General features: G+C 42.0%; 2 protein-coding genes across 4 annotated transcripts in view; both read left to right on the top strand.

Annotated features, from left to right (window-relative positions):
* Positions 1-13,191, top strand: part of mylka (myosin, light chain kinase a) — a 49,041-nt gene extending 35,850 nt beyond the window's left edge. For all 3 annotated transcript variants that reach the window (XM_049012730.1, XM_049012729.1, XM_049012727.1), the window contains exons 19-32: positions 314-364; positions 929-1,056; positions 1,237-1,393; positions 4,342-4,644; positions 5,068-5,103; positions 5,403-5,487; positions 5,630-5,833; positions 7,476-7,693; positions 7,882-8,005; positions 9,610-9,762; positions 10,039-10,162; positions 10,785-10,878; positions 11,353-11,475; positions 12,343-13,191. In XM_049012730.1, coding sequence (XP_048868687.1) covers positions 314-364; positions 929-1,056; positions 1,237-1,393; positions 4,342-4,644; positions 5,068-5,103; positions 5,403-5,487; positions 5,630-5,833; positions 7,476-7,693; positions 7,882-8,005; positions 9,610-9,762; positions 10,039-10,162; positions 10,785-10,878; positions 11,353-11,475; positions 12,343-12,581 — 2,039 coding nt within the window. In that variant the 3' untranslated portion in view covers positions 12,582-13,191. The remainder of the gene's footprint in view (positions 1-313; positions 365-928; positions 1,057-1,236; positions 1,394-4,341; positions 4,645-5,067; positions 5,104-5,402; positions 5,488-5,629; positions 5,834-7,475; positions 7,694-7,881; positions 8,006-9,609; positions 9,763-10,038; positions 10,163-10,784; positions 10,879-11,352; positions 11,476-12,342) is intronic.
* A 3,077-nt stretch (positions 13,192-16,268) lies between these two features.
* fmnl2a (formin-like 2a) overlaps positions 16,269-18,486 on the top strand; it is a 66,882-nt gene continuing 64,664 nt past the window's right edge. Inside the window, 1 exon segment of the mRNA XM_049012731.1 lies at positions 16,269-16,913. Coding sequence (XP_048868688.1) covers positions 16,797-16,913 — 117 coding nt within the window. The 5' untranslated portion in view covers positions 16,269-16,796.

The following is an 18,486-nucleotide window of genomic DNA, read 5'->3' as shown; positions in this document are numbered from 1 at the left end:
CCAACTTCACCCCCACTGTGAGCATGATTAGGATAAATGGTTAAAAGATGATGGATGGATGGATGGATGGATGGATGGATGGATGGATGGATGGATGGATGGATGATAAGGATCGTAAGAGAATGCAGTGTATGTTACTTTGCATGGTTTCCATGGATTAAATTTGTGCATTGGGGCTAATCACAAATTTCATTTTTATCGGTATTCTGAAAGTCTGCCAGTAAAAGAGATATTAAAGCTGCATTTTATCATCTAAAACCACCTCCTTTCTGTGTTATAACAAATATTCCTTTGCTATCCCTTCTTCCATTAGATGAGGCTAGAATAAAGAAGAAACTTGCACCAAAGGCTCCTCCTACACATGGTAAGATTTCATTCATTTCTGATTAGGAATATTGATCTCATTCTTTGACTAGGAGGATGACCAGAAAATACACAGCTGTGAGGTCATAGTCAGTGAGGACTTTCATTGGCTGGCATGTGTTCCCATGGTTACAGGTCATGCTTACACTAAAAATGGATGTAAGTAGCTTATACAACATACACTGTTAGCTTTACCTGCAATGGTTTGGCACTCAAGCTTTGCTCTTAGGTGGAAGAAGGCAGAGTGTAACTGTTGACCTTGAATGTCTTTCTTCATATCATAAGAAAGAAAATGGTGCTTTTAAAGAAAGTTTCGGCTGAACAGGGTCTTGAAGTCCCAGTGGCCGGTGCCATGGGGCTGTAGCCATATTATGGCGTTTCAGGAAGCCCAAGTTCTTCTATATTTTCCAACACTCTTAAAAAGTGGATTCATGCTGATACTAATAAGAGTCCTCGATCATTCGGGCAGGTTTATATGAAAGTGATAATGCAAGCCTTGGCCCAGTGAATCCGCAGGGCAAAGGGCAAAAGTAATTTAATATCCTGCTTTATAAATGTCCCCCAGCCATTCCCCCTCAGATAACACAGTTTCCGGAAGACATGAAAATTTTGGCCGGAGAAAAGGTTGACCTGCTCTGCACGTTTGGAGGAACTCAGCCCATCACCTGCTCCTGGCTTAAATTCCGGAAACCGGTAAGGTATCCAAGGACCACGACCACTCATACTAGTTTTATTATACTATTCACAATCCTGGTCCTTGCTGTGTATTCCAGGGAGGTCTCCACACTGTTCACACCATAGTCAACCCTGATCCCAGCACTGAGCCAATCAGACGGCGGAGTTTTAATGTCGATCTCTGCGCTCTCCTCACAGATTAAACCTGGCCAGGATGGTATCTCCATAGAGAGCACAGAGACGACCACCCAGCTGACCATCTCTCCCGCCACGCAAGACCACTGCGGCTGTTACACCGCTGAGATACAAAACAAGTTTGGCACCAGGCAGGCCTCTCTGAATCTCACCATTGTCGGTAGGTGACGCTCAAAGAGCAGAGCAGGAGAAGTTCTGCCACAGAGCTCCATGTTGAAGTCTTGTCAGAAGCTTCTGGGTGTATTCTTTAGAGTGTGGAAATTTACATGCGTACAAGTATGTTTTTATATAAAACTTTAAAATAAATATTACATAGCTGCTTTTGAAATCTTATGTTGAAAAACCTAAGAGCTAAGAAATTTGGGATTGGTGGATGGAGCAGAACAGCTGAATTAACATCCCGCGGATATTTCAAGTAGATGAACTGAACAGTTACTCGGTAGATAAATGAGTGTTTTCTTCAATACCGAGCATTGTGGAGCCCATTTTCAGTCATAATTTAGTTTTGATGTATATTAGCGTTGCTTCTCCACCTGTCTAACACACCACAAACTTGCTTTACAACCTCACAGTTTTTTATTGGTGTATTGAGGTGCTTATTTCCTGATCTCACTCCTCCCCCAAAACATCCGGATTTTCTTTTTTTTTTTTTTACGTACAGCTTACTGTAAATCTTGCAGAAATCAAAACTTAATGACACATACTGCTAAAGATGCCATGCATCTCCCACATTTCTTCACGACTGGCCAAAAATCAGGAATTAGGTCATTTTTCCCCCCAACTGTTTCCAGAAGACATCACTATGTTTCCCAACATTCTTCCTGCCCCCAGGAACCACACTGCAAAAGGTGAATGGGGCCCAGTGCAGAGAAGCCCGCCAGCCAGCTCACCGGCCCCCCGATGGCCTTTTATGGCTTAATTTTCTCCCTAGCCGTTCATTTCCTATGAAACACTTTAGCACCGCTGTCAGTGGAGAGTGTTGCCAGTCTGTGGCACAGGGAACAGAGGAGCAACCATCCCCGTTCTCCTTTAGAGAAGCAGTGTTTATGTTTATACTAAGTAGGAAGTAATGTCTACTTGAATAATTTGTGGTTGATTGTATCTGTCTCTTTGTTTGAATTGTTGCGGTTAAGTATTAACCAATCGGTTTGAACAAACAAAGGGGTAAATGACTGGGTGGATATATGGAGGTTCTGGATCGGGCCGGATCCAGGAGAGGAGTTGGATGGTTAAATACTGTGTATAATGTGTATTTTATCCTGCATCATCCTCAGTTATTAGTACGTGTGGCCATAGAGGGCAGTATCCGAACGCAAAGGCAGATGTAGATGTAGAATTTATAAATACTGTATCATGGACTGATGTCCAGCAGTATGTGTAAGTTTCAGCTGCCGAAGAAAATGATGTTTAAATGATGTTCATGTTAGTGTAAAATTATGATATTATGTCTGTCAAACTGTATCAGTCTAACCATTTCAAACCCTCCCAAAGCAGCCACTCGATGTACTCATGTATTTTTTCCACTCGACCACTAGCAAACCTTGTTCAGCTAATCAATACGTCATTGAGTCATGTAACTAATCAAATTAATGAATTACATGAGCTGGTGATGAAATGTAACAAATACATGGAATGGCTGAGGTGCCTCTGAACAGAGGTTTGGGACCTGAAGCGGTGTTAATCTGGCCATTCGAAGAGATATTAGTAACTTTTCAGAGAAGAGAAACGGTTCTTGTCACTTTTTAGCATCTCGTTATCCATATTCGTATATTTTAAATTGTTTGTATACTCTTACTACCCAGGTGAAACATTTTCTTTGATGGCCTGAGACTTTTGCACACCGCTGTATATAACCCAAAAGTATTCTTCCCCCAGCTCTCTATGGTTTTGGCTCCTCACATCTTTTGACAGGAGTTTTTGAGATAACTTAAGGAGACCTGGCATTAGCTAGGAAGATGAACTATGAAGGCTGCATCGCGTGTGACTTTATCCACTGACGCCAGGGTAAATAAGAGGCCTGGAGTCTCACTTGGACACATCAGTCTTCCTGTCCTGCTTTCTATGGAAAATCCCATCAAATCCACACGCGCACACACACACACACACACACACACACACACACACACACACACACACACACACACAGTATCTGCTGTATTGTGTCATAATGAATATATTATCTTCCAGGCTTGGCATGCCTGATCCTTCCAAGAGGAATTTGTTCAGTTCCCACCTGAGTTCCTACTGTTTTAAGACGATTTATCATATGAACTTTTAAAACTTTATGAAAACTTTTTTCGTGTGACTCTACCCGGCTTTAATTTCTTCCAGGCCGTATGTGGCTCTTACATTGTTCATCATTTTTTCACGCTGGGTGTCTGCTGTCTGAAGGGCACGGGAAGATTTACTTTCTCACTTAGCGCAACACAGAGTTCACTGGTTCACATGAAACTTATTTAGATGATTGTTTCCATGGAAACGCCCTCCCCTCCCCCGTTTTTCATGAGCAGGTCTTCTTCTCGAAGCACAACATCCTGTCAGCTTGTGGGGGGGGGGGGGGGTACACACCAGAACACGCCACCACTTTCTCCTTTACAGGATTCTTCATGCCATATATCTGGCTTACAGTAGGCACATTATGCCAGCAGGCGTCGAGACATTAGATTTCACTGAGATTGATGAGGGGTGGCATGGTGGTGCAGTTGCTAAATTGCCCATAGGAGTGCATGTGTGCGTGAATGGTGTGACCTGCAATGGTGTGGTGTGCCCTGCGATGAGCTGGCCCCCCATCCTGGCTTGTTCCCTGCCTCGTGCCCATTGCTTCCGGGATAGGCTCCAGACCCCCCGCGACTCAGTAGGATAAGCGGTTTGGAAAATGGATGGATGGATGTAGATTGATGAGTTGAAGAAGAATCCAGCCAGTTCCACTTTTGCTCAGGCAGCTAGATAAAAGCTCACTTCTCACTGTTGGATGTATCTCGATTTGTCTGGTGTGGTACCGTTCAGTCATGTATTAGTCCACCAGCTATGTAGACAACAGTAGTGATGTGTGTGTGAACTTTGTCTTAACCTACAGTTGGCATCGCTGATGTGGCCCGTGTGTTGCAGACAAGCCCGACCCGCCTGCCCGTGTCCCAGCGACATCGGACATCCGCAAATCATCTCTCACGCTCTCGTGGTACGGCCCCACCTACGATGGCGGCAGTGCAGTGCTGTCGTACCACCTGGAGGTCTGGGACTCTGTGGATAAGGAGTGGAAGCACCTTGTGTCCTGCAACAGCACATCATACTGCATCCAGGAGCTGCTGTCCGAAAGGGAGTACAAGTTTCGGGTGCGAGCTGAGAATGTGTACGGCATTGGGGACCCAAGTGCGGAGTCTGAGCCAGTCAAAGTTGGGGTAGAAGTGGAAGGTGAGCTCCCCCTAGTGGTTACAAAAATGCACTAAAAACGTTTAGAATATAGTACGGTATTATTATTCTAGAGAAAAATTCTTAATAATATACATACACTAGAAGTTATAAAATAAATAAGTATATATATAATATAATAAATAGTTGTTATGAATTACAAGCAAATCATTTTAACATTATACTGACCCTGTACTGGACCCTGCTCTGCATTGACCTTCATAGACCAGCATTCTTAGCTACTAATGAAATTAATCAAGTGGTCAAAGGTCTAACTTATTTTTTTAGCCAATTGCCAATATGGAAATACTTAAGCAAGTTAGTAGTTTGGGACATTGGAAAGGTATTTGTTAAACTACTATGGAATTTTGGGATCTCTGTTCCCAAAGGAACCTTGTGTGTCTAATGTTTTATATTTTTATTTAGATAACGCAGAAGATGAAGCTGATCTATCTGATGATGGTATGTTTCGCATTTTAAAAACAAGTCTATGACAAAGAAAATTAGTGCATGAAGTGCTTTATGGGCCTTCAAACAGCAACACACATAGTATTCATATGTATGAGTGCAGGGTTCAGGAGGCTACTTACATCATAGTATATTGCCCATGTGAATTTTGTAACACCATTTGCACTTATTTGCTTTTTATATCTTTGAAACCCTTTAGTCACAGGTACAGCAATCCAGTCTATGCACATATGCTCCGCGAAACACCTCATTTCTTCATTAACGCACATTTTACCCCATGACTCCGGATGCAGAGAAAGAACCAGAATACAGAGCTGTGGCCATCAAAGCCGATCAGAAAGTCAAAGACTTTTACGATGTGGAAGAAAGACTTGGAACGTGAGTAAATGGTTCTCGTGTGACCTTCGTATTATAAAAACTGTAAATCAAAGACAGATTCTTTTTGCAAGCTGCTTTTACATCATCCTCTGCATCGGTTCCCTGGGTATTTATTTTCTTTTTCCTTTTCTTTGCTGATTAGGGGAAAGTTTGGACAAGTGTTTAAGCTTGTGGAGAAAGCAACAAAGAAAGCATGGGCGGGAAAATTCATAAAAGCGTATTCAGCGAAAGAGAGAGAGAACGTGAGACAGGAGATCGACATCATGAACAGCCTGCATCACCCGAAACTCGTCCAGTGTGTGGATGCATTTGAGACCAAATCGGACATAGTCATGGTGTTGGAATTGTGAGTATCGTCAACATGTCACACACACATCCTTCAGCCCATTAGGTGACATAGGCAGCCGTCTAGGGCACCATCTTATGAGGGGAAGGCATCTTAGAAAAGCATCAATTCTCCCCCCCCACCCCACCAAAGTGAAACTCAGCAGTGAAGCTTACCTTAGGCACCACATGGACTCTGACCAACACTGCACACACCCTTCATTTTTGCAGCCAGCTGTGTATACAGCTGTTCTTGGGATGGCCCTATGACCTTCATCAAGGATCATGATGAAAACAGGCAGGGTTGGACTGGGATTAAATATCGGCCCTTGGCTATTGGGTCTCCCATCGCTTTTATCAAGCGATAATTTTTTTCCAGGTTGGGGGGGAGGAGCATGGTTTGGGGTTCCCCACATACCCCCCCTGCATACCCACTGGGAAAATGCCCCTTATGCCAGACGGTCAGTCCAGCACTGAAAACAGATGTGGCCCATTACTGCATCCATTTCATGGCGCACCTTGTACTGCAGGCAGGAGTGGGAGGGCAGGAGCTGCCTGTCCACCTGCCCCTCCTGCCCGAACTATTTAAAGTGTGTAACACTTTACTGGTACTGGATCCCCCTGTGTCAGATCTTGAGCACCTGCCCCTTCTATGCACTCTAAACCTTCTGCACCATATATAGGAAACAGCAAGCAGATATAAATACCCCGATGTTCATAAGTTCCTCGAGTCACTTCCTCTCCAGCATCCCGTGGGGAAACGGACCAGGTCCAGATCTTTCCGACTGGCATTTGTTGGCAGTGCTGCTGTAATAATAATGTCAGTGAATCCTTAGTGGGACGTCTTATTTACAGCATCTTGTCCTCGTCTGAGAACTTCTTGTCTGCGATTTTTTCAGTCCCTTTAGTCACATTAACCCCATAAATCCTGGAGGCTGTCAAGGCGTTAGGAAAATAAGAATGGGTTATTGTACGAGTGGTATTCAAGCCAAATGTATATAAAATAAAACCCTCTGCCAGGACAAAAATCCTATTCTTTATTTTGGCTAACGTGAACCACAGCACTGAGCTCATCTGTAGTTTCAACATAAAGATCAGGCTGCCAATGTCTATTTCTTACGATGCCATTAATTTAAAGAAATATTAAGAGTAAATTATGTAAATGTTTTTTCACTTTCTAATATACCTGATGACTAGCAGTAAAAAGTATGGATACGTCTTTTAATATGAAAATAAAGATTAAGTTTTGCATCTGGTATTTCAAGTGCAATAGAGCAGGCAGAGCATGTAAGTATATTTATGTAAATGCTCAGTTCTCAAAGAACATCATCCCCTTTGTATTTATACTGAAATTCCAGCTCTCTCTGTTGGCTGTTCTTCATCACAGATGTTAGAATTTTTTTCCAACTTTGTTTATATCAGTTGCTGCCACTAGATGTCCTTCCAGTAGCAGCTGGTATTTGCAAGACCTTACTGTTATGCAGAGGTGGAAATTTTATTTCAACCAACCAACTGTGTACTCTGTGACAGTGACTCTTCATATTCAATTGGTTGGTTGAAGCAAAATCCTGGTCTGGATTTTTACTTTCTGGACCTGAAATTTCCACCTCTACTGTTATGAGATAATGAGCAAGCATGAATGACCACATATGCATACTCTCTAGGATCTCTGGTGGGGAGCTGTTTGACCGGATCATTGATGAAGACTTTGAGCTTACGGAGAGGGAGGTCATTAAGTACATGCTGCAGATCATCGATGGGGTTCAGTTCATCCACAATCAGGGTATCGTCCACCTGGACCTGAAGCCTGAGAACATCATGTGTGTTAACAGGACAGGGAGCAGAATCAAGCTCATTGACTTTGGCCTTGCTCGTCGGCTAGGTGAATTGCCCTGTTTCTTAAACTATGGTTGTCTAAAGAATCTCTTCAATTTCAGTGGTTTAGCATCTTACATGCCGTCTAATGTTTATCATTTTTCAGATGATGTCTGGTTATAGTACATCTACATTGTTGTGTTGGTTCAACTGCAAACGCAGACCCTTGAGTTTGTCCCTGATATGTTTCCACAGAAAATGCTGGTTCCCTCAAAGTTCTGTTTGGGACACCTGAGTTTGTAGCCCCAGAAGTAATAAATTATGAACCAATCAGCTACCCAACAGACATGTGGAGTATAGGAGTGATTTGCTACATTCTGTAAGTAAGGAAAACCCTTTTCCAGTGCTCCCACTGCTCTAAAATCCAGCTGAGGCCATATCTAATTTATGTGTGTCAAGGCTGCAACAAGCATGTGTTTAATCAGTGTTTTTTCTGGATAGTAAATGCCTGAACTTCTGTGTGAAACACACAAGTTTCTGCAGTAAACAGAGAAGTGGCAGTATCATGCATTTTTATCGTGCCGCATTCATCACCAGTTCATGATCCAAAAAACCCACTGATTTCTACACTATTAAAGGAATGAAATGTTTGTATAAGTACACATGGATTAAAGAGATCAAACAAATTGGATAATGAAAAACCCCCTTTAACATAAAACACTTTAGTTTATTTGAACCAGTTTTACAAGATCATTTCAACTTCAAGGCAAAGCCATCATTAAATCAACAAATTCCTGAGAATCTATGAGAAAGTTCAACGACTGGTTGTTTTTAGTTACCCATTGCAACAGCATACCACCAAAATAAGCATTTACAGGTTACTGTAAAGAATCTGCTTGCTAGTTTTTAACGTGTGGTCAAGATCCACAAACCACAGAGGAACTGATTTATTTCCAGTATGCGTTCCGTTCCCCGAATTGTTTGCTTAGTCTGAACCATTAGAACAGAACGATCGGCCGTGAGTCTGCTGATGTTGAAGTGGCAGCATTGAAATCTGACCTTCTGAGCAAATGATCACCCAAACAAATGTAACATACAGTAGTTTATGTTCATAACAGATCATGTCGCAGAAGCACTTTTCTCAGTTTTTCTGCTGTTCTGTACATTTAAGCCTTTGAAAAAAATTTGAATGAAATTTTGCCAGATCGATAGCAGTATAGATGGTGCCGCTGTCTTGTATGATGATTATACAGTAGATGACCATCTGTGGCTGACCGAATACATTATATACACAGCCGTGGAAAACAAATGACACTACAGCAGAATTTTTTGTTATACTCAATTATCAATGAGTATTTTTTTGAAAACTGCAGTCTGGTTCTTCTCGGCTTCTTCCTTCCTTCCTTTCTTCCTTGCATCTAGAACTCTCCTAGCAGTGCACTTCACACCTGCACTTAATGGTTTCCCATTTAAAGGTCACTTAATGTCATCCTACGATTCATGAGAAACCGTCGGATAAATCTCTGACTTTAGAAGGTCGCTTCTGCCCTCTACCTGGCTGGTTTCTGGTCGCTCCCAGTCTCTCCTGCTTCACCTTATTCTTGTGTACTGCTGTCTTAGAAATGTTGAACCTGGACACAACCTGCTTCTCAGCACAGGATTTAAAAATACAGATTTGTTTAAAAATATAGAGTGGTTTCTTAACTTTTTCCAGAGCAGTGTGTGCGTGTATATATGTATATATAAACGCGTGTGTGTATATATGTGTATATATGTATATAAGGCAAATGGCACAAATACCTCTCAAAAATCGAGTCAGTTCTGTTGAGACATATTTCTTTCATTTGCATTGCATCATTATGATCAGTGAGCACCTGCCAAACCACAGTAACGGGCTATGATTGCTAAATGAGGATTACAGCACTGCGTTCGGGCTGTGGCACTGCATTGGTTTCAGTCTCTCTCTGTCTGACACCCCATCAGGGTCAGTGGACTGTCCCCATTCATGGGGGACAATGATAATGAGACCTTGTCCAACGTCACCTCGGCCACTTGGGATTTTGAAGACGAGGCCTTTGATGAGATCTCAGATGAGGCCAAAGACTTCATCAGCAACCTTTTGAAGAAAAATCTGAAGTCAGTTATGGTGGTATCTGAAATTTTATATATATATATATATATATATATATATATATATATATATATATATATATATATCCGAGCTATTCATCTCTGGGTTTTCTGGCTAGATAATAACTGTCATTGAGCAACAGAAATACTTTAATGTTATATTTAGTGGAATCTATTACTGCAAGATACAAGGCAAAGAGAGGCTTCTTGGTCTTTTGTGTCCTTTTAATGATTATACTTGTACAAAGTTATTGCTCTCTGGCTGCTTCCCCTGAATCTCAGAGCTCGTCTGACATGTGCTCAGTGCCTCGAACATCCCTGGCTGAAGCAGGACACTAAGAACATGGAGGCCAAGAAACTGTCGAAGGAGAGGATGAAGAAATACATCTTGAGGAGGAAATGGCAGGTAGGTTAACTTTTCTGTGTACAGCTACGGGTACAATGAAGCATATGGAAATATGGAACATGAGAAGACTGGAGGATTTAATGAGTTTGGCCAAGTGAATCCAGCATACAGCAGTTCTCTGCTTGTGCCGTCTTGGTCTCCTGTAATGAGGCCTCCAGTTTTTCTTCCACAAGTGAATAACTCAAATTAGTGAAGCATAAAACAAAAAATTGTTATCGCCACAGTAAAACTGCAAACCCACCCATTCTTTAGACAAAGCCGTGAACCAATTAGAACGTTTGCCACCAGGAAAAAGGAGTCCTGATCTCATTATGTACTTTTTGATTTATATGCCGGTGCTTTTGGTGTCTACCTCTCTTGTTTTTCTCTATAAATCTCCATGTTCCTCTCTTGCTAACTGCTAAGAGCTTCCACATGGTGTCGTATCGTCTTCTATTCATCAAAAACCCAGTGTGAGCCTGTTAGGATACCATGCAATATTTCAAATGAGGTCAAATGAAACATATCACATTCAAAACGTTCTCTGTAAGCTACCTCTAATGACTCACTGCATCTGTCTCCTTGACCAGGATGGGTTTGTACTGAAGTATGAGTATGGAAACCTCCTTTTTTTCCCCATTAGAAAACGGGACATGCTGTCCGAGCCATCGGCAGACTGGCGTCCATGGCAATGCTTGCAGGCATTAGTGCAAAGAAGAGCAACGCTTCAATTGAAGGTCCTTCCTTTAAGAGCTCATGGGATCTTTAATGATAATGTTTCCGAGGACCATTGGAGCCCAGATGCATGTCTAATGCATGTTACCTCGAATACGTCTGGTCCTTTCTGTGACACCATCAATCTCATTGGCTGATAAAAGACTAAAAACTAAATACACTTCTACATCAGCTAACATGTATGATGTCAAATTATATTCAAGATTCATCCTGTCCAGGCTGTACCCCTCCCTACCCTGCAATCCTGTACTGCAGTTTCCCAGTCTAGTCCTCAGGAATCCACAGGCAGCTCATGTTTTTGCTCCCTTCCAGCCTCGAGTAGCAAAAAAAGTGGACTGTCTGGCAGGGAGCTCGGTGGGAACAAAAACATGGATCGACTGTGGGTTCCTGAGAACCGGACTAGGAAACACTGCCATACTGGGCAGAAGATGCAATGGTTGGGTCTGTTGTATCTGACTGTCATATCACCACTGCAGAAGATTTGCTGCAGACCCTTGATGAGGAGAACAGGCCACATGTGAAGCCTTCCTTCAGCATCAAGATCAAGGATGTGGAGGTTGTCGAAGGGAGCGCAGCCCGCTTTGACTGCAAGATTGAGGGTAATGACCCTGGCATGTCCTCTTGTGGACAATATCATTGTAGCTTCCTCATTTACAGTTTGCTCCAACACAAGAGGTGTAGCCAAGGCTATGTGGCCCAATCAGATATCACAGTACACACCTTTAGTTATGGCTACAACCAACCTAAACGCATTAAGAATAACAGTTGCAGTTCTTGTGGCTATTCTTTTACATTTTATAATAGTAGCTTTCAAGGTGATGAAGCAGCTTATCCATAATTCCTGAGTAGCTGTAGATGGTGACTTGTTCTGTGGGCACTTTTGTCTTCGGTGATCGAAGGCCATTGTTGTCGTTGATGAGATAGGTTGCTGTTATATAAGCCCCCTTGTTACAGCCATTGTTGTCTGGGTTGTTATGAACAACGTTTTGCTAAAGATTGGAAGGCTGGGTTGTGCAGTGGGAATAGGGTGATGTTATGAGGAAATGCATTAGGAAAATATACTTATAGATATTATGCCTGATTGTTTGAGAGAGCAGTTGGAATGGTCAGAGAAAATGTGACTATTACTGGTTTATTTAAAAACCCAAATCGCACAGATTTTTCTGATCCATTGGATATTTAAACTATAACAAAGAAATACTAAAGATGTACTATTCATTCTACTTATTTATCAAATGCTTTTATCCAGAGCAATGTATATTTTGTGAGGCAGCAGAGTCAGACAAGCCTTGCAGCAACTAGGGGGTGTGTATCTCGCTCAAGGATCCAATGATGAAATCACTCAACCCCTCCCACCCATTGGATTTAAACCAGTGACCTTCTGATCACGAGCATAGTGCCCTAACATGCTGTGCCACACACACCACCCCAGTGCTGAATCAATGTTATGCCGTTGCTGTTTCTAGGTTACCCTGACCCAGAGGTAGTGTGGTTCAAAGACGACCAGCCGATCAAGGAGACACGTCACTTCCAGATCGACTACGACGAGGATGGAAACTGCAGCCTGGTCATCTCGGACGTCTCTGGTGAGGATGACGCCAAGTACACCTGCAAGGCCATGAACAGTGTTGGCGAGGCCACATGCATGGCCGAACTTCTCGTGGAGGTCATGGCCACAGAAGAAGAGGAGGAGGAGGAAGAGTGAGCAAGACAAGGGGAGCTAAATCATCTATAAAAAAGGACTCTGTCCAATAGCTGCTCTTCTTAAGCACAGAGTCTGTTTGACAGGCTGAATAACAGTGACAAAAAAAAATGCTTGGATCACCATTTAATGTTTGCACACGTCTTTCCATGCCTAACCATGGTTACAGTTACCAACGGGTGTTGATATTTACAACATTACAATACATCACTTACATTCCATAAAAACAGAAATGTAACATTCAGGGTCTTAAAGTGCTCCTTGTCATCAAAACGGTTCATCAAATGAAGCCAAACGAGAAACACAAGTGTGTGACTCAATGTGTTATCCACTTTAAGAAGAATGTTGGAAATTACCAAAATTTTGTGCCTTTTAACTTCATCGTTTCAAATTTATGTAAGCACGGAATCAGCAATGTTGAAACTTTTTTGAAATTTCCCAACTGTTTGCTGTCTCGCAGTTATAAACCGGTCCAATCACACTATTTGTAGGAGAAAGTAGATCTTTTAATTTTTATAAAAAAGGTATGTTTGACAAACTGCAGTGTTCAAATAATGAGAATGCTACAGTGGTAGTTGCTCACTTGTCCAGAATAAATTTTTTTATCACAGAATTATATTGTTTACCCTCTTATTTACAGAAAGGAGCAAAGGAACATTACTGGACATTAAATCCAAGCAAATATGAAATTTATTTATATCCTCCCAAGTCATTCAAACTTTTGAGTATTTGCAATATTTAAAAAAAATAATAATAATCTATGCATCATTTATGTTTATATACTGAATCATTAATGTATCTTAAATATTTCATGGATTAACTACAAATTAAATATGAATTAACTTAGAAGTGGAGAATCTTGACATTAAAATTCTGAAAACATTAAACATATATGATTTCCATCACATGCTTCTGCAATGCGCTCTTGCTTTTGCAAACCAAAGTTCACCAAAAAAATACATGCATACAGCTTATTAATAGGAAATTCTGAGTTCGCAAATTTTGCAGCCTAACTAGCTGCAGTAGGATTAGAGCTTCAACTTTTGAATAGTTCAGTGATGCCTCTCCGCCCTTACGACCTTCCCGTTAGCTTTAATGAGTTCGTCCATTCCGTTCCAACCTCAAGGTGGTTTTATGCTCCAAAATGCTATTGACTACGTGGTTTTTGTTTACTGCACCATCCTCTGTAAATGCAACATACTGCAGTGTGTGAAAATCCCAGGTGAGGGGCTGTTTCTGAGATGCTGGAATCACACTACACTCAAAGTCACTTAAATCGCACGTCTTAGCTGTTATAATGCTTAGCTGAACAACCGCTTGAACGCATCAACATGCTTAATCCTGGACGGAGCCCTAGGGAGCACTGGACGCCAAGACAGCGTATATACCCTGCAAGCGAAGCCAGCCCAATGCAGGACACACTCACGCACAGACAATAGGAAATTTCTAGGCACCATTTTAACTAAATGCATATCTTTTAACTGCAGAAGGAAAACAAAATACCTAGAGGAAACCTAGAAAGACCCCCAGAGCAGAGGAGAGAGTCAAGCCCCCAGTCCTGTTATATTAAACAACATATAGAAATATGCTACATAAAATGTTTTATGGATGAATTTTAAAAGTTTTAAAAAATTTCAAAATCACAGTTTCGTGGTGTAGATCATAGGCGACCTCAAGGCAAGGTGTGAGAGCCCAAGCAAAATAATCTGTGAAATATTGTTTTTCGTCAAAGAAACGCGCTTTTTGCTCGACTTTTGCAATGCCTACTTCTGCCACTAGATGTCAATAGGGTATCTTCATCCGACGGTACATTTACCCAAAACACAGTCCCGTGTGATTAATACATCTAAACATTGGTATGAAGATAGTAATATCACGGTGAATCTATCTAAAACCTGAATTTTATTTTGTTTTCTATCATGGTGGTTCAGTAAAAATGCCGGAAGATCGACCGTTTTAAAATGTATCTCAAGTAAGCAAAATACATTGTGTTGACGTATTTCATACACCAGTCATTTCTGTTACAGACATTTAAAAATACAACCAGGGATACGCTATGCTTTCTGACGTAATTGTAATTTCTGTGCTGCCCCGGGGGTGGTGGGGGGCAGTGGTCTGACTGGTAAAGTCAGAGAGCAGCGATGGCCTCGGAGCCTGTGCTTTCTGTGCCTCTGATCACAATGTGGTCTCTGTAAACCCCGCGTTCCTTCTTCCTCTCACAACACTACTTCCTTTGGCTGTCCTCTCGATAAATTTAGCGACATCTGTGCGTTGGTCTCCTTCTGAGATTCCCGACAGAGATTTGATTGTACTTCTGCAGTTGGCATCTGTTTGGCATTTTACTATTTCCTCGTCGTCCACACCGGACAGCTAAGAGTTTCTCAAACCACTTAATGTCCAGCAGCTGTGTCTATATGGACACCCCTCCCCCCATTATATTGACAAGAGTTAAAATAATTTGCAACAGATTGTCTCCAGCACTGGATTGCTTTGCTATAAAATGGGCCATTATTTATCTGCCATGAGGTTCCCACCTTCTATAATTTAAGTGCATTAATTATGCATACAGTAATTTTGTACCTTGTACTCACTTACAATCATCTTCACAATAATTCATGTAGAATTACAATGTAATGTATAAATTACATCCGGAGTTCATTTTAGAATAAAACTTTTATTAAGATCCTACTAATTTTGGAATGATCCGGCATACATCAGGGGATCGGTCTCTGCTCTGACGTTTTCAGTAGAATCTGTCCATGAAAATGACAGTAGTAGTATAGCAGAGAGTACTTGCTGGATGTCAGCACAGCCTGTAACCCTAAACTGCATGAGGTAAGCCCCAGGAACCCGAGGCCGACCGAGGCAGATGACGCTCTTTGCTTCCTGAGGAGACGCACATCTGGAAAAGCTCTTGGCCAAAGTCCGCTCCACACTGATGTCATTTTGTGCGCAGAAGCTGAGAAAACCCCACCCCGTCAGCAAAAGAGCACAAAACATACTCAGGTTGCCCCCGTCAACATTTTTAAAATAGTAATAAAACCATTTTCTGCATGTTTTTCATTTATGGTCAACCAAAAATTGTAAGATTTTCCATTTATTTACTTCATTATAACGTCGATCGCCTGTCCTCAATTACTCGATGTTTACTACTGAATCAAACTTTCGGAGCAGGCTGTCATTTGGTTATAAAATGACGTATCTACTAAGTGCGTCTTGATTTCTAAACAGTGCTGTCAATAGTAAGGTGTTCTGGCGTTTTTGAGCGCAGGAATGCACGCAATACTGAACGTTAACATAAGATTCACATTGTTACTCGTTCTAAACAAAAGGGGTGGAAAATAGTGGAAGAATACAGGGTTTCTGTTTGAAGAGGGAAGGGGTTGAAACGTTTTTAAACATCACTCACGTAGTTAGCGTGTAACTTTTCCTTGAAGAGATGCGAAACTGCAGGATCAGTGCGAATGTTGCACATTCACCGCGCGGCAGTATTTTCCTGGGGGGGGGATGCAGAACATTTTCGCATTTGATTAAAATTTAATGATCAGCGGGGAAACAATAAAAACAAAAGCAAACGCCCAACAAAGGTGCAAGAGAAAAGTTTTGCCCGTTCTCTTTTAGGGTTCAAAATGACTCCAATAACCAGCATGCATCAGACAGATGCACGGCCTCCCTTTCTCTCCCCGTCACACGGAGGTCTGCTGGCACGCCCAAGGAGGCCAACCTGAAAGGGCTCATTGTGTCGGGGTGGGAGCGCTGGATGTGCTTTCCGCGGATGCTCCGCTGTACCCCTGCTGTCGGCAGGACTGGCCGTATGCGGAGAACAGGACCGCCAAGCGTGCATCATGCAAGCCACCGAGATTAGAGCAAACTTGGGCTTGTGCAGAAATCGTGCAAGATACGGATAAGGGACGCGCTTTTACCCCCTTTCACTCACTATAAATTGCACGGCCGTTTCTTTTGCCGAACATGAACGGGAAGGGTGAGAAATCCCTTAATTGTGCGTATGATGACTGACCCGTGCCTTTGGATCTGTACCGCAAAACTGGCTCGGTCTGTATTGGCTGCAAAGTAAACAGACAGGGATAAAATAAAGAAACTGGAGGCTTGGCCATCCAAACAATACAAGATACATGTAGATCGCTGGCTATTGTCTCCTTTCACACGCTGTGATTTGGTCAAACCTGGAAGATAACTGGAAACACGACGGACTGAAACATGGGCAACGCGGGGAGTATGGATTCGCAGCAAAATGATTTCAGGGCTCATAACATGCCTCTAAAACTGCCGATGCCGGAGCCAGGTGAACTGGAGGAGAGATTCGCTATCGTCTTGGTATGTTTATTCAGCAGATAATGCTGTTCTGTTCGGTGACTTGAATGCATATAGTTTATTCAGTCAAGGCAGTTCTATTGTTTTTGGACTGGCAAAACTGCAGCAAATATGGTACCTGGGGTGTTTGTCCTTTTAATATACCAGCGTGGTATATTTGGCTGAATCAGTTAGATTCTTTGCGCTTGTTCTGAGTATGAACTGATCGCTGATTGCATCAAAGTCAGACATTGACATAGTGATCGCCTGAATAAACGGGCATCTAATGTTCAGGAGTAGAGGGAGGGGGGGGTGTCGGGATCTTCGGACCACATAATGGATGAGCACATGGACCAAACCGTCTGGCTACGGGAAAAGAAATGGGCGTGCGAGTCGAGGAGCCGCAGTTTTCGTCCGATTAGATTTTTTCCCAAGTAATAGTTAATTATAGACTTTGGCAATGCAACAAGTATCGAACTGGGAACTGATAGAAAACAATGGAAATTGGGAGTGTTGATGGGATTTAAGCGCCCCCCTCCCCGAAGTCATTTGTTCAGGCCTACCGAAGTGTAGTATGGCTTTTGACTGTTTGCCACAAAAGGTCTTACTATCAGTTGCGTACAAAGAATCTTAGAAATAAAAACTGGGAACGCTATTAAACATACGTTGACGATGAACATAACCAAGCATGCATGCGTGTTTTATGCCCCTATAGCTGCTTTATTTTGCTTCGTGCACATTATGTTTTACAAATAAATCTCCGGGATTAAAGTTTTGCGGATCGTTTCCATTAAAACGCGCGCGCGGTCATTAGAGAAAATGCATCAATTGATTAACAATTGTGCAACTTGTTTACTTATTAAAATAACGTAAGCAAATTTCCCTTAGTGTTAGCTATTGCTGAGCACGTACTTTTTTGCCGTATCCATGTTTATGAGCAATTAACATACGGCGAAAATGTAATTTCTACTGTAACCTTATGGGTCGCTTGAGAATAGATAAAAACTTAAAGCTGAGTATTAGTATGAAGTATCATTGACTTCCGTCAACTGAGGATGTTTACTTAGACCAGCCCCCACGCTGCAGATTGCCAGCTGCTCCTCGGCCACCTGTGTTTATACTTTAACGACCCGTTTGGTGACCGTTTCTATCCCTTTTAAACCGAATATAATTATAAAAATATAAATATCTTTTTGCGATCTTCGGGGTTCACCAAAAAGCGTTTTTAGATTTATCGACAGCCTTTTATATTAACGGAATTGCAGAAACAAAGTAGGGTGCTTTCTGTGGATACAAACTGGACATCAGATCTATACAGTTTAACACGTGCTGTTGTAAATATTAGACTGATTAGTAATTATATTGTCTCGTGGGCTCTAATTGAAATTAGTACTGTAGATTTAACATTTATCAGGTGGCCGGATCTTATTGTAGCCAGGCCAAATGCTGCGTTAAGTTTCCGATCCACTCTGATCACCACTTTTGCTCTTAGCATTGGCTACAAGAGGTTTAATGGTACGTGGTCTTGTGACTTAAGCTCTTTTGAGAACCCGACAAAAGGAATGGAAAATAGGATTACCGGTTTGGTGATTTTGAT

The sequence above is a fragment of the Brienomyrus brachyistius genome, chromosome 1 (assembly GCF_023856365.1).
Source record: "Brienomyrus brachyistius isolate T26 chromosome 1, BBRACH_0.4, whole genome shotgun sequence".
Lineage (NCBI taxonomy): Eukaryota > Metazoa > Chordata > Actinopteri > Osteoglossiformes > Mormyridae > Brienomyrus > Brienomyrus brachyistius.
The sequence above is the reverse complement of the archived record's forward strand: the minus strand, read 5'-3'. Positions and strand labels throughout refer to the sequence as shown.